General features: G+C 41.4%; 1 protein-coding gene across 2 annotated transcripts in view; it reads right to left on the reverse strand.

The window, feature by feature from the left end:
- The window catches only part of cd99 (CD99 molecule), a 100504-nt gene that overhangs the window by 32733 nt on the left and 54333 nt on the right, over window positions 1-13438 (reverse strand). For both annotated transcript variants that reach the window (XM_060898993.1, XM_060898994.1), the window contains exon 13: window positions 12883-12906. In XM_060898993.1, the coding sequence (XP_060754976.1) occupies window positions 12883-12906 (24 nt within the window). The remainder of the gene's footprint in view (window positions 1-12882; window positions 12907-13438) is intronic.

The following is a 13438-nucleotide window of genomic DNA, read 5'->3' on the forward strand; positions in this document are numbered from 1 at the left end:
ATGGCACGAACAAAGGAGATTTCTGAGGACCTCAGAAAAAGCGCTGTTGACGTTCATCGGGCTGGAAAAGGTTACAAAACCATCTCTAAAGAGTTTGGACTCCACCAATCCACAGTAAGAAAGATTGTGTACAAATGGAGGAAATTCAAGACCATTGTTACCCTCCCCAGGAGTGGTCGACTAACAAAGATCACTCCAACAGCAAGGTGTGTAATAGTCGGCGAGGTCACAAAGGGACCCCAGGGTAACTTCTAAGCAACTGAAGGCCTCTCTCACATTGGCTAATGTTAATGTTCATGAGTCCACCATCAGGAGAACACTGAACAACAATGGTGTGCATGACAGGGTTGCAAGGAGAAAGCCACTGCTCTCCAAAAATAACATTGCTGCTCGTCTGCAGTTTGCTAAAGATCACGTGGACAAGCCAGAAGGCTATTGGAAAAATGTTTTGTGGACGGATGAGACCAAAATAGAACTTTTTGGTTGAAATGAGAAGCGTTATGCTTGGAGAAAGGAAAACACTGCATTCCAGCATAAGAACCTTATCCCATCTGTGAAACATGGTGGTGGCAGTATCATGGTTTGCTGTTTTGCTGCATCTAGGCCAGGACGGCTTGCCAACATTGATGGAACAATGAATTCTGAATTATACCAGCGAATTCTAAAGGAAAATATCAGGACATCTGTCCATGAACTGAATCTCAAGAGAAGGTGGGTCATGCAGCAAGACAACGACCCTAAGCACACAAGTCGTTCTACCAAAGAATGGTTAAAGAAGAATAAAGTGAATGTTTCGGAATGGCCAAGTCAAAGTCCTGACCTTAATCCAATGGAAATGTTGTGGAAGGACCTGAAGCGAGCAGTTCATGTGAGGAAACCCACCAACATCCCAGAGTTAAAGCTGTTCTGTACGGAGGAACGGGCTAAAATTCCTCCAAGCCGGTGTGCAGGACTGATCAACAGTTACCGCAAACGTTTAGTCGCAGTTATTGCTGCACAAGGGGGTCACACCAGATACTGAAAGCAAAGGTTCACATACTTTTGCCACTCACAGATATGTAATATTGGGTCATTTTCCTCAATAAATAAATGACCAAGTATAATATTTTTGTCTCATTTGTTTAACTGGGTTCTCTTTATCTACTTTTAGGACTTGTGTAAAAATCTGATGATGTTTTAGGTCATATTTATGCAGAAATATAGAAAATTCTAAAGGGTTCACAAACTTTCAAGCACCACTGTAGAAGTGTGTTTGCAAAATGTTCTACAAATGGCTTTAAAAATACCATCTGAGATCACCAAGCACTGGATCACAAGACCACCGCAGTAATTGCTTCCGTGTGCTGGACTGTCTGACGCTTATGTAAGAGTTATGGGGTATTTTATTCATCAGAACTGCAGCGTTTCTGAATTGCACGCTTGTTAAAAACACACGGAAAGTCCCACAGGGATTTCATGATACGAGGAGCAAACAAAGACCAAAATAAAGCACACAAGCTTTCATAAACTAATACTACCCGAGACGCTATGGTCATACTGCTATGACTTATTTACATAAGTGCATGTATTTTACTACGTGTCCTTTCTGTTACGATGTGCTGGGACTTCTTTCGTTCATATTCAGATTTCCATATCCTAACTGTGCGAGTCTGAATCCAACCAGGAATACTTATAGGTCACTATTCATCAGCAAATATCCAAAACTTTCCAGATTGTCCTTAAAAATGTTTGTCACACCTGAGAAGCACAGTAGACAGTTGCGTTACCAGTGACATGGGTGTCATTAGTTCTGACAATGAAAAATTAAGTTAGAGAGAAGGGAAGGAAAAGATAATAAATGGAACCAGAGTGTCAAGGACAGAGTCGCTCATCTGGCCTGCCATCAAAACAACCATGACTACCAAAATATCAAACAGAACTGAAATGTGACAATGTGAGAGAGGACCAACCTCCACGACTAATTGTTTACGACAGGAAAATCAACAAAGGATTAAATTTTGTTCCCCAAAGGGAAGATCGACCCAAAACATTGATCAGAACTGAATTCGCATGATAAATGAGAGAGGAGATACAATTCAAGTCAGAAGAAAATGTGTTAAGTTGACCTAATTACTAATTTCCATCACAGTATCGGTACTGTTGCGCTTCGCTGTAGTGTGGACAGATGAAGCGGCTCTGTCTCATCTCATCTCAGCTCATTATCTCTAGCCGCTTTATCCTTCTACAGGGTCGCAGGCAAGCTGGAGCGTATCCCAGCTGACTACGGGTGAAAGGCGGGGTACACCCTGGACAAGTCGCCAGGTCATCACAGGGCTGACACATAGACACAGACAACCATTCACACTCCCATTCACACCTACGGTCAATTTAGAGTCACCAGTTAACCTAACCTGCATGTCTTTGGACTGTGGGGGAAACCGGAGCACCCGGAGGAAACCCACGCGGACACGGGGAGAACATGCAAACTCCGCACAGAAAGGCCCTCGCCGGCCCCGGGGCTCGAACCCGGACCTTCTTGCTGTGAGGCGACAGCGCTAACCACTACACCACCGTGCCGCCAAGTGACTCTGTATCGATACAAATATAATGCGCATGCGCAAAGTCACACACCTCAATCGATGTCTTCGCTGAATAAAATAGTGAAGAACGGAGATTCGTTTGTTTCTTTCTCAACTGCCGCGCGCGTTTTATACGATTCGACTGAATAAATGACCACCAGAAATACAGACTGTACATTGACAACAAAAAGCACACACACGTTGTTTCATCCGTACGGAAGCCGAGAGAGGCCCTTCATATAATCCTTTTTTTTAATTCACCTTGTTATCCCGAGATAACGACATAAATAATTCAGGATCTCGATAAAACAACACAACTAATTCGAGATCTCGAGAAAACAAAACAATTATTTCATGATCTCGAGTAAACAGCTGAGAAATGGTTCATTCAGGTGCGCCAAGAGACTTGTGATATGCTGACTTTGGGGCTATTTCTCATTCTGTATAGACGCAACTTTGGTCATTAGAATGTCTGGAATAATCGATCACCTAATAAGGCGATATTTTGATCAGGGGTTGACACAGGGAGAGATTGCATTAAGTCTTTTAATAAGGGATCATTTCAAAATTAGTCCGCGGCACCTCCGCAGAAGACTGGCCCGGCTTCGTCTCTACCGACAGAGATACAGTGATCCAGCTGAGATCATGGAATAATTGTTTTGTTTTCTCAAGATCTCGAAATAACGGATGCCATATATTCTCAGAAGGAAGTTACTCGGTAACCACGGAAACATTTCACGTACGCGCATTTCAACTACCGTGAAAGAAAACCGCAAACATTTCTCGCTAGTGTGGACAGATGCACTAAACTGTACCGGTATACTTTGTATCGATACAGTTATACCACTTTCGTACCGGTATAAGTGTGAACACAGCAATAGAGACAAACAACCATTCACACCTACGGTCAATTTAGAGTCACCAGTTAACCTAACCTGCATGTCTTTGGACTGTGGGGGAAACCAGAGCACCTGGAGGAAACCCACGCGGACACAGGGAGAACATGCAAACTCTACACAGAAAGGCCCCTGTCGGCTACTAGGCTCGAACCCAGAACCTTCTTGCTGTGACACGACAGTGCTAACCACTACACCACCCTGATTACCAACTTCTTAGCAAAAAAACTGACAGTACAATGACCAAGTGTTGTACAGAAGGTCTAGTTCTTTCAAATAAAACAATCAGAACTAAAATCCATTGAGAACTGAGGGAGGAGACACGATTTAACTGAAAATAAACAAAGCTGTAAACAAATGGTTTACAACAAGAAAATCAAAAAACAAACGACCAAGTTTTGTTCCCCGAGGAAAGATCTACCCAAAACATCAACCGGTTCTGAAACCAGGTACGAACTGCGAGAAGAGATACAATTCTGATGAGAAGTCCCAAAATTCGTTAAGTTGACCTAATTAGCAGTTCGTCAGCAAAAATTTGACAATGCAATGATCAAGTTTTGTGCAGAAGGACTAGTTCTTTCAAACGAAACAATCAGAACTGAAATCTATTGAGAACTGAAGGAGGGAGGAGACATGATTTAACTGAAAATAAACAAATTGTTTACAACAGGAAAATCAAGAAACAAACGACCGAGTTTTTGAGTGTATTCAGACCAGGATAGTTCGATAGTTCACTTGCTTTGGTCTGAACCAAATGTTTTTTTTATTTTTTCATTTTGGTGTGGTTCGCTTTCACACTGTACATTTTAGTAAGCGGACCAAAATCTGTCAACAAAGCCACGCGCCCTGAGGTCGTTCAGCTATTGGTCAGAGACGACACGCGCACAAAGCGTTAAGTTCAAAAGTAGTCATGGAGGCTTTCCGTGCTCTTATTCTTTTTAATGTCATCAAAGCTATATGTTTTTTCCAGTTTTTACTGTTTTCACAATTGTGCGATTACTATGCTGTTGTACAAGTAATTTATCAACGACGACGACAAAGGGCAAGGCGGCTACGGAGGATAGCGCTGATGAGCACACATCATGTTGTGACAGTTCTGGCTCTTCACGCAATAGATGAATTTCTTTTTTGCGTCGCTAGTACCGCCACTTTTTGAAAAAATGTCCCTGATTTTAATGTAGGTCTGACGGAGTTTCTTCACTTTTAGCCGACATTGTTCTGGGGAGCGCGTGAACCCCTTCTCCTTCATTTTCTCACTGAATACAGCAAACACGTCGGCATTTTTGTGTGTTCTCTCCAAAAGCTCAGATATGTGGACATCTGCCCATATATCCACAAGGGTACGCGTTTCTTCCTCGGCCCACGTTTGCCCCCTACTCATTTTTTGTACTCTGTAGTCTAGCCTACCACTGGTCTGAATGACTGAACGACTGTTGTAAGGTTCCCTTGACAACCGAAACAGTGTTTGCACTTTGCGGTGGAGTGTCAAGACTCTGTTTCCCATAATGCTCGACAAACGACGGAAGCTCCCGAGGTACAAAAAAGCAAAACTGTCGGATTAGGTCCGGTCTGCTTTCACACCTCCAAAAGATCCGCACCAGGGTTCCTTTGGTCCGGACCGAGTCTGACCTTGCAGCTCGGTCTCGGTCCGCTTGTTTGGTCCGGACCAGAGTTCGGTGGTTTGTATTCAGACCAACCCAAAAGGTCCGGACCAAGGGAAATTTGGTTCGTTTGGTCATTTGGTCCGGACCAAACAACGTAGGTGTGAATACGCCCTTTGTTCCTCAAAGGAAGATCTACCCAAAACATCGATCAGAACTGGAATCGGATGAGAAATGAGAGAGGAGATACAATTCGAGTGACAGACCTGGAAAATGCGTTACTTTGGCCTAATTAGTAACTCGTTAGCAAAGAATCTGACAAAACAACGAACAAGTTTTGTGTGAAGTGATGAGTTCTTTCAGACAAAACAATCAGAACAGAAATCCATGGAGAACTGACGGAGGAGATACCGTACGATTTAACTGAATTGTAGACGACGGACGCCACGCCATGGGAATAACTCATCGGCCTTATGGCCAGATGAGCTAAAGATAATAAATGGAAGGGAAGGACGGTTAGAAAGTGCCTCATGTTTTAGACAAAAGAACAACAAAAGGACACAAAATATCCACATATTTCCAGACTGTACATGAAAAAGTTTCTAGTCACACCTCAGAAGAACAGTCGACAGTAATGGTGCCATTACCAAGGAACACTCTTGTGCCAGAAACACTGTAATCATCCACAATGGCAAAAATATAAGCCGAGGCAAGAGCGACTACGTGATAGTGCAAGAGGTGGAGCTTTCCAAGTTGACCGATGTTTTTCCTGTTTTCAGAGCACGGAGTACCACAAAGACCAGCTTTTTTTTTTTCTCTTGAGCAGATATTTTATTCATGTTAAAAATCAGACATTAAAAAGCCACGAGTCCACATTTAAAAATGCTTCCTGATCTGGCAAGTGATTAATGATCCATTAGTGTTTCAGTGTTTCCTGAACAGATACAATCCTACAGGGCTCGACATTAACGGTTGTCTGGGACAAGTGATCCTTTATGTTGGACAAGTTCATCGTCTCAGTTAAATACGCCGATATTCGGGTTACATATCAAATTTATCAGTTTATTCACATGATTTCCGAAGCATCTCACTCGACATACTGTTTTGATGAATCGCCGGATGTTTCTACTCGGAAAGAGCGATGTGCGCATGCACAATATTCCGCTTGCGAAACCGGCCAATACCGCTTCGTGTATTTGAGCTGAAAAGGAAACGGTCGTTTATCAGACCCTCCAGGATTTCGCGATGTTGCGATTTGCAACTTCAACGCAAATTCGACCAATCCCCGCGAATTCAGGGTGGTGTTGCAATTATATCCAATCACCGCAACTTTCCCGCAAATTTGACCAATCGTTGGCATCGTCTTGAGGTGACGTCGACAAACTACCTTCCGCCTTACTTCCGAGAAGCAGCATGTGCGAGTCAGTGTTTATGTAGGCTTAAATTGTTACTGAAAGTGTGTTATGTTTACAGTGAAGGACTGTGCGCACTTTACATTATTTTTTTACTTAATACAAGAAATTAATGGATGCCAACATTTTTGCCAAAATGGTATTTTATTTTCCATTGTTTAGGCAGCTTCAGCATCATACTGTGAGATTCTGTTCAAATTGTTTTTTTTCTTCTATGAAGCCTGAGCCATTTATTTTATTAGTTTATAATTGTTTAATTTAGTCTTCAGGAGAGACTGCCTGCACACAGTACTAGTATTAATAGTTTTTTTTTTTTTCTTACATGAAAGCTGAGGCATTTATATTATATTTTAAGGTAACTTCATGTTGTGCTGTGAGGTTCTCTGCACTTTAACTGTTGAACCAACAGGTGCATTTGGATAAGTAAAGCCTATTTTTCTGCATTTTTGTAGTCCTGGTAATCTTTTATATTGGTAAAGTTGTTTATAGGACCATTTCTCAGTGTCTTTGTTTTTTTAATCAATAGTTTTTCAGTAATAACTTAATATTTAACATATCACTCAATTTTAATCACAAAAAGAGAAAATCGCAACAATTTCTCGCAACTTTCACTTCCTCCCGCAATGTAATCGCAACAAAAACCTAAAACACCGCAACTTTCATCGCAACCATTAAATACCATACAGGAGCCACAATGAATAATTAGACAACAACAATTAATCAGTGGAGGATATATATTCAAAGTTAATAATTTAAAAATGAAAATATATATAATTTTAATTTTCTGGTTTTCAATTTCTCATAAATAAATTAATGATTGATGGAGTCCAATTTTTTTCTGCAGTGAATAGATTTTTGTGTTAAAGTAATTCTGGTGAAATTAGTTTATTACAAATAGTTTATTTGTGGGGGGGGTTTCTCAAATTTTTCTTCGGACAAGTCAACTTCACATTCGGACAAGTAAATTTCCTTTCAACTTGCCCGACAGGACAAGTGGTTTCAAAAGTTACTGTAGAGCCCTGTCCTACTGGGAAAGGAACTCTGGACATACTGTATTTCAGAGCGCAGCATTTCCTATGGAGATATTTTCCTTGAAAAAGCAACGGCTCCTGTGAGCTTCTGTGGGCCACACAGTTTCATGACTCACTCTGAAGTTATGAACACACTCTTAGTAAGAAAGACTCTAACTTGTACCCTTAAAGTGCATATTCTAGACCAATTTCATTTTTTTTAATATGAAAGTATGTCCCTTTACACACTCATCCAGAAGGGTAATTTTGCACAAGGTCATCTGTCTACAGCAGAAAAAAATAAAATAACAAAACGCGTCTGGAAAAATCCCAAGGGAGTCTGGAGCCAGATTCGTGACGTTACCTGCGGAAGCGCCAGCAGGCTGCGAGAGCTTTGCACGGTTTCAGTGCACAGCCTGTGTAGACCAAGCGCTCCCATTTCTCTCTCATTGTCCGGTCTTTTGGGAAACGATGAGTATTAATCCCATCAAGATTGGTGTTGCTACACCCTCCTACGATACATCTGTTAACCATTTTAATAATTACGCAATAACGTTGAAGAAATTTGCAGAAAACCACCAGGTCGTTTTCTCACAAACAAACCAGCACTGACGTAGGATTCAGAAGGAGGCGTCCCGCACGCGACGTCACGAAAATCAATGTTTGCCGGGAAATCCAAATGCCAAGTATTTTCAGAGGCGGACCAATTCACCTCAAATGGCTTGATTTCAACTGAATTTTTCTGGTATTGCACAAGGTAAAAAAATTGCACAAAATGCAAAATGTGACAAATATTTGACCAAAGTTTAATATAAAATAGGAGAATTACATTGATCTTGCTCCTGAATTTACCCGTGATATTCACTTTAAAGCTTTTTCAGTTTCTTTATCATTATCCACATATTTGATCTGGCATAGGGTTGTTGTTTTTGTTTTTAATACCAAATGTCCTTCCTGATATCCCTCCCCAATCTATCCAGGCTTGGGACTGACACTAAGTATGCACTGGCTTGTGCAACACCATTGGCAGAGTATTTTACCTACAGTAACCTGCATGTCTTTGAACTGTCTGGGAAACCAGAGCACCTGGAAGAAACTCACACAAGCTCCACACAGACAGGCCCCCGTCAGCCGTGAGGTTCAAACCCAGACCCTTCTTACTATCCCTTACAAAAAAGAAGTTTATTCAAGTGTGCTTCTAGTATACTTCTTTTAAACTAAAAATAAGAGAGTATGCTTTCAGTTGACTTTTTATTGACTTATCAGAGATATACTTAATAAAGTTATACATAAGTATACTTGGCTTATACTGAAAAGTATATAGAAAAGTCTAAGTATATTAAGCTTACTGTATACTGAAACTTTTGATCAAGACATCTCATTATCTGTAGCCGCTTTATCCTGTTCTACAGGGTCGCAGGCAAGCTGGAGCCTATCCCAGCTGACTACGGGCGAAAGGTGGGGTACACCCTGGACAAGTCGCCAGGTCACCACAGGGCTGACACATAGACACAGACAACCATTCACACTCACATTCACACCTACGGTCAATTTAGAGTCACCAGTTAACCTAACCTGCATGTCTTTGGACTGTGGGGGAAACCGGAGCACCCGGAGGAAACCCACGCGGACACGGGGAGAACATGCAAACTCCACACAGAAAGGCCCTCGCCGGCCCCGGGGCTCGAACCCAGACCTTCTTGCTGTGAGGCGACAGCGCTAACCACTACACCACCGTGCCGCACTGATCAAGACATACTTAACAAAAGTGTAATAAAGTATTAAAATATTCGTGCCTTATGTTTAAGTGTACTCGCCCTGTAGTTTTGCTTATCCTTTTGATAGTAGCCTATAAAATACTGCTTTTTCACACATATTGGCTTCTTTGTGATCTACAGCAGGATGTTTTAAATCCCATCTTTTAAACCTACATGTACCATAAGTTTGTGGTCAACTCAAAACACTTCGGTTGTCTCCTGGTAGTGTGCATGAGGTAAGGGTTCGGGCTAGAAAACTAATAGTATACACTACCGTTCAAAAGTTTGGGGTCACTCTGAAATGTCCTTATTTTTGAAAGAAAAGCACTGTTCTTTTCAATGAAGATCACTTTAAACTAATCAGAAATCCACTCTATACATTGCTAATGTGGTAAATGACTATTCTAGCTGCAAATGTCTGGTTTTTGGTGCAATATCTCCATAGGTGTATAGAGGCCCATTTCCAGCAACTCTCACTCCAGTGTTCTAATGGTACAATGTGTTTGCTCATTGCCTCAGAAGGCTAATGGATGATTAGAAAACCCTTGTACAATCATGTTAGCACAGCTGAAAACAGTTGAGCTCTTTAGAGAAGCTATAAAACTGACCTTCCTTTGAGCAGATTGAGTTTCTGGAGCATCACATTTGTGGGGTCGATTAAATGCTCAAAATGGCCAGAAAAATGTCTTGACTATATTTTCTATTCATTTTACAACTTATGGTGGTAAATAAAAGGGTGACTTTTCGTGGAAAACACAAAATTGTCTGGGTGACCCCAAACTTTTGAACAGTAGTGTACCTAGAAGGGTAATTGCAGTATACTTCAAAACTAAAAAGTGGACTAGAAGTGTGTAACGAGTAAACCAGTAGTATATTTCCAGTATACTACAAAGTATACTTTAGTAAACTAAAAAGTGGACTAGAAGTATAAAACAAGTAAACTCATAGTATATTTCCAGTATACTATGAAGTACGCTTTTGTAAACTAAAGAGTGGACTACAAGTACAAAACTAGTAAACTATTAGTATATAAGTTTACTTGTGGTATACTTGCAGTACAAAATAAAAAAATACTAGTTGTATACTCAGAGTTTACTTCTCTTAGACATAAAGTAGACTTTTTATAAACTAAAAGTGGGCCAATTTAGTCCCAAGAAGTATTAGATTAGTTTACTTACAAGTAAGTACATTGATATCAGTATACTCAGTACACAAAAGTATACTTAAGGAAATATACCTTAGCTTTACTGAAGTAAACTTAATAAAATGAACCTGAAGTATACTTCTTTTTGATAAAGGATGAGGCGGCAGTGCTAACCATGGCACCGTCATGCCACCTTTCAGTATTTCCCTTTCAGAAAATGTTCCAAGTAGAACCATACAAGACATCAGAACGCCTGAATCGATCAAAGAAACCTCAAGAAACCCTAAAAGAAATAGATCCATGGCGAAGGAGGCATAAAGAGTTTGTTAGATCCTTAAAGTGACGAAGGTTCAGGAATCATTTAATCCACTCCCCTTTCTGAATTGTTCGAGCTGATACCCATCCCCATAGCTGGTATGCATCATCTTGTTTCAATACATTTTATTTCCTAATGCCGGACGCCCTAATCACGTGTTAGTCTGTTTACAAATCGCTCGCTCGGCTCGGCAGCCAGTTCGGATAAACTTCGGCTGTTTCCGTACCCAAGTGTATACATTAGCATGCAGTGTTTTTCCAGCTCATTCTCCTTCACAGGCATGAGGCAGCGGGCAATACAGCGTGTGATTCAAGTACCGTACTTAGGGGTTATTCCAGCTCCACGGGGTACTATTCGTCTTTTTAATACATCGACCTGTGTCACTTTAAAGGTTTTATGAAGAACCCGAGAGTTTTGTGACTGGAACTGTTTAGGAAACCAAGACGATCTTTGGAGAGCTGTTTTTCTAAGAGTGTCAACATGTATTTCAAATACACTGTTCTTTCACTGTGTAGACGATTACCCCTTTTCCACCAAATCAGTTCCAGGGCTGGTTCGGGGCCAGTGCCGGTGCTGGTTCACAACTCGTTCAACTTGCGAGCCAGCTGAGAACCAGTTTGCTTTTCCATAGCTCGCGGTGCTAAGCGAAGCCACATCATTACGTCGCTGTATACGTTAGTTACGTCACTACGTTTGCATAAACCTTGGCGCGAATATCGAAGCAACAACAACACGGAGAATAACCAGCAACTACAACAATAATGGATGACTTCGCGTTTGTACAGCTGCTGCTTCTCGTCGCTTAAAAATGGCGATCTTTCACGGTCTTGTTATTGTTGTTGGTCTTAACAACTCCGCCCCCCGCTGACGTAAGCGGTTCTTTCCTCTGGCCCAGCAGAGAGTTGGTGCTAGCCTGGAACCGGTTTTTCTGGCCCCAGAGCCAGTTCTTTGTCAGTGGAAACAGAAAACCCGGTTCCAAACTAAGCACTGGCCCCGAACCAGCCCTGGAACTGCTTTGGTGGAAAAGGGGCAGATGTTACTGTACTGCTGTAAATTAGTGAGAAAAAAGTTCCCTTACAAAACTGTTTCTGTACCTTCCATACACACAAAAACGTATAAGATTTGTGCGAAGCTGGCTTTAACAACATGAACCCAAAAGACGCCTTTAGGGCATGTGTCCACCAGATGCTTTTTTTTTTTTTTTTGTGCTGGCAGTGCAAAAAAAAATTTCAGAGTGCTTCTAGAGCATTCATTCATTCTCTGTAGCCACTTTATCCTTCTACAGGGTCGCAGGCAAGCTGGAGCCTATCCCAGCTGACTACGGGCGAAAGGCGGGGTACACCCTGGACAAGTCGCCAGGTCATCACAGGGCTGACACATAGACACAGACAACCATTCACACTCACATTCACACCTACGCTCAATTTAGAGTCACCAGTTAACCTAACCTGCATGTCTTTGGACTGTGGGGGAAACCGGAGCACCCGGAGGAAACCCACGCGGACACGGGGAGAACATGCAAACTCCACACAGAAAGGCCCTCGCCGGCCACGGGGCTCGAACCCAGGACCTTCTTGCTGTGAGGCGACAGCGCTAACCACTACACCACCGTGCCACCCGCTTCTAGAGCACTTCTCTCAAAAGTTTCTGGTTACAAAAAACATCAAGCACTTCTGTATTCCTTTGCTGTGAACGTCAAGTTTCTATTTACTTTCGAAAGGTTCGCTCAAACGATGGATAGAAATCACTTCCTGGTCTTGGCACCAGTTCTCAACATGGGAATTCAATGTGCGGTGTTAGATCATAAATAACTGGGTTGTCAGTAACAACCTGGATCAGTTTCTCCTCCAGGATTGATATTGTAAGTCCCGCCCCCTTCTTGATTTTGATTGGTCGATGAGAGAGACGTGACGGTGACGAGGTCAGCACTGTTCCAAAAGTTGAACTATAGTACTTTCAACTGAAAGCTGAGCTCAGTGTAAAAAACATTTGTACGCTGAGGGTGATTTAGCGCCGTCACTGCTGGACTTCATAGGATTTGTATAGGAAACAAACACTGTCAGTGCAAAAAAACACATTTCTGGATTCAGGCCCTTACTGTTTTGTTTACCCTGAAAAGACTATCACTATTAACAAGATCTAGGTAAGACTGTAAGTCCTAAATATAAATGAAAGAAAGTGAATTTACCTTTAGGTTGGTCATCTTGAAAATCTAAACAGACAAACATAACAAACAAATGTAAGATATCAAACATTTTTGACATGCAGTCTGGTATCTGATATAAATATCTGTATTTATTCTATCCACATTCACTGGATATGAGCAATCGTGTGCTCTGATTGGCTACTCTACTACTAGGATATCAGCTCATATACCGTGAGTAGAGAAAAACAAAATGGCAGAGCACATCAACTCAGATATACCACTTTGTTATCAAGTATTTAAAAGAAACAGAAATAGCTAAAACAATACAGTTTTTGTTTGGGTTTTTTTCCTCCCAATATCTCCTGTTCCACACTCCAGCCTAGTCGGTGGCGGTAAAGCACCTTCAAGTTGGTTTGCCAACCACCAAAAAAAAAAAAAACCCTAAAGAAGAATCAGAAGAAGAAGAAGAAGAAGAAAATGGCGGCACGTGTTGCTGAACCAACCGAGGATGAAATAAAAGCAATAAAATATGGAATGAAAGTATTTGATGGTAAGAACGTATCTTTTTTTTATTTTTCAAGAATTATTATTATCGCAT

Source organism: Neoarius graeffei, chromosome 18 (genome assembly GCF_027579695.1).
Source record: "Neoarius graeffei isolate fNeoGra1 chromosome 18, fNeoGra1.pri, whole genome shotgun sequence".
Lineage (NCBI taxonomy): Eukaryota > Metazoa > Chordata > Actinopteri > Siluriformes > Ariidae > Neoarius > Neoarius graeffei.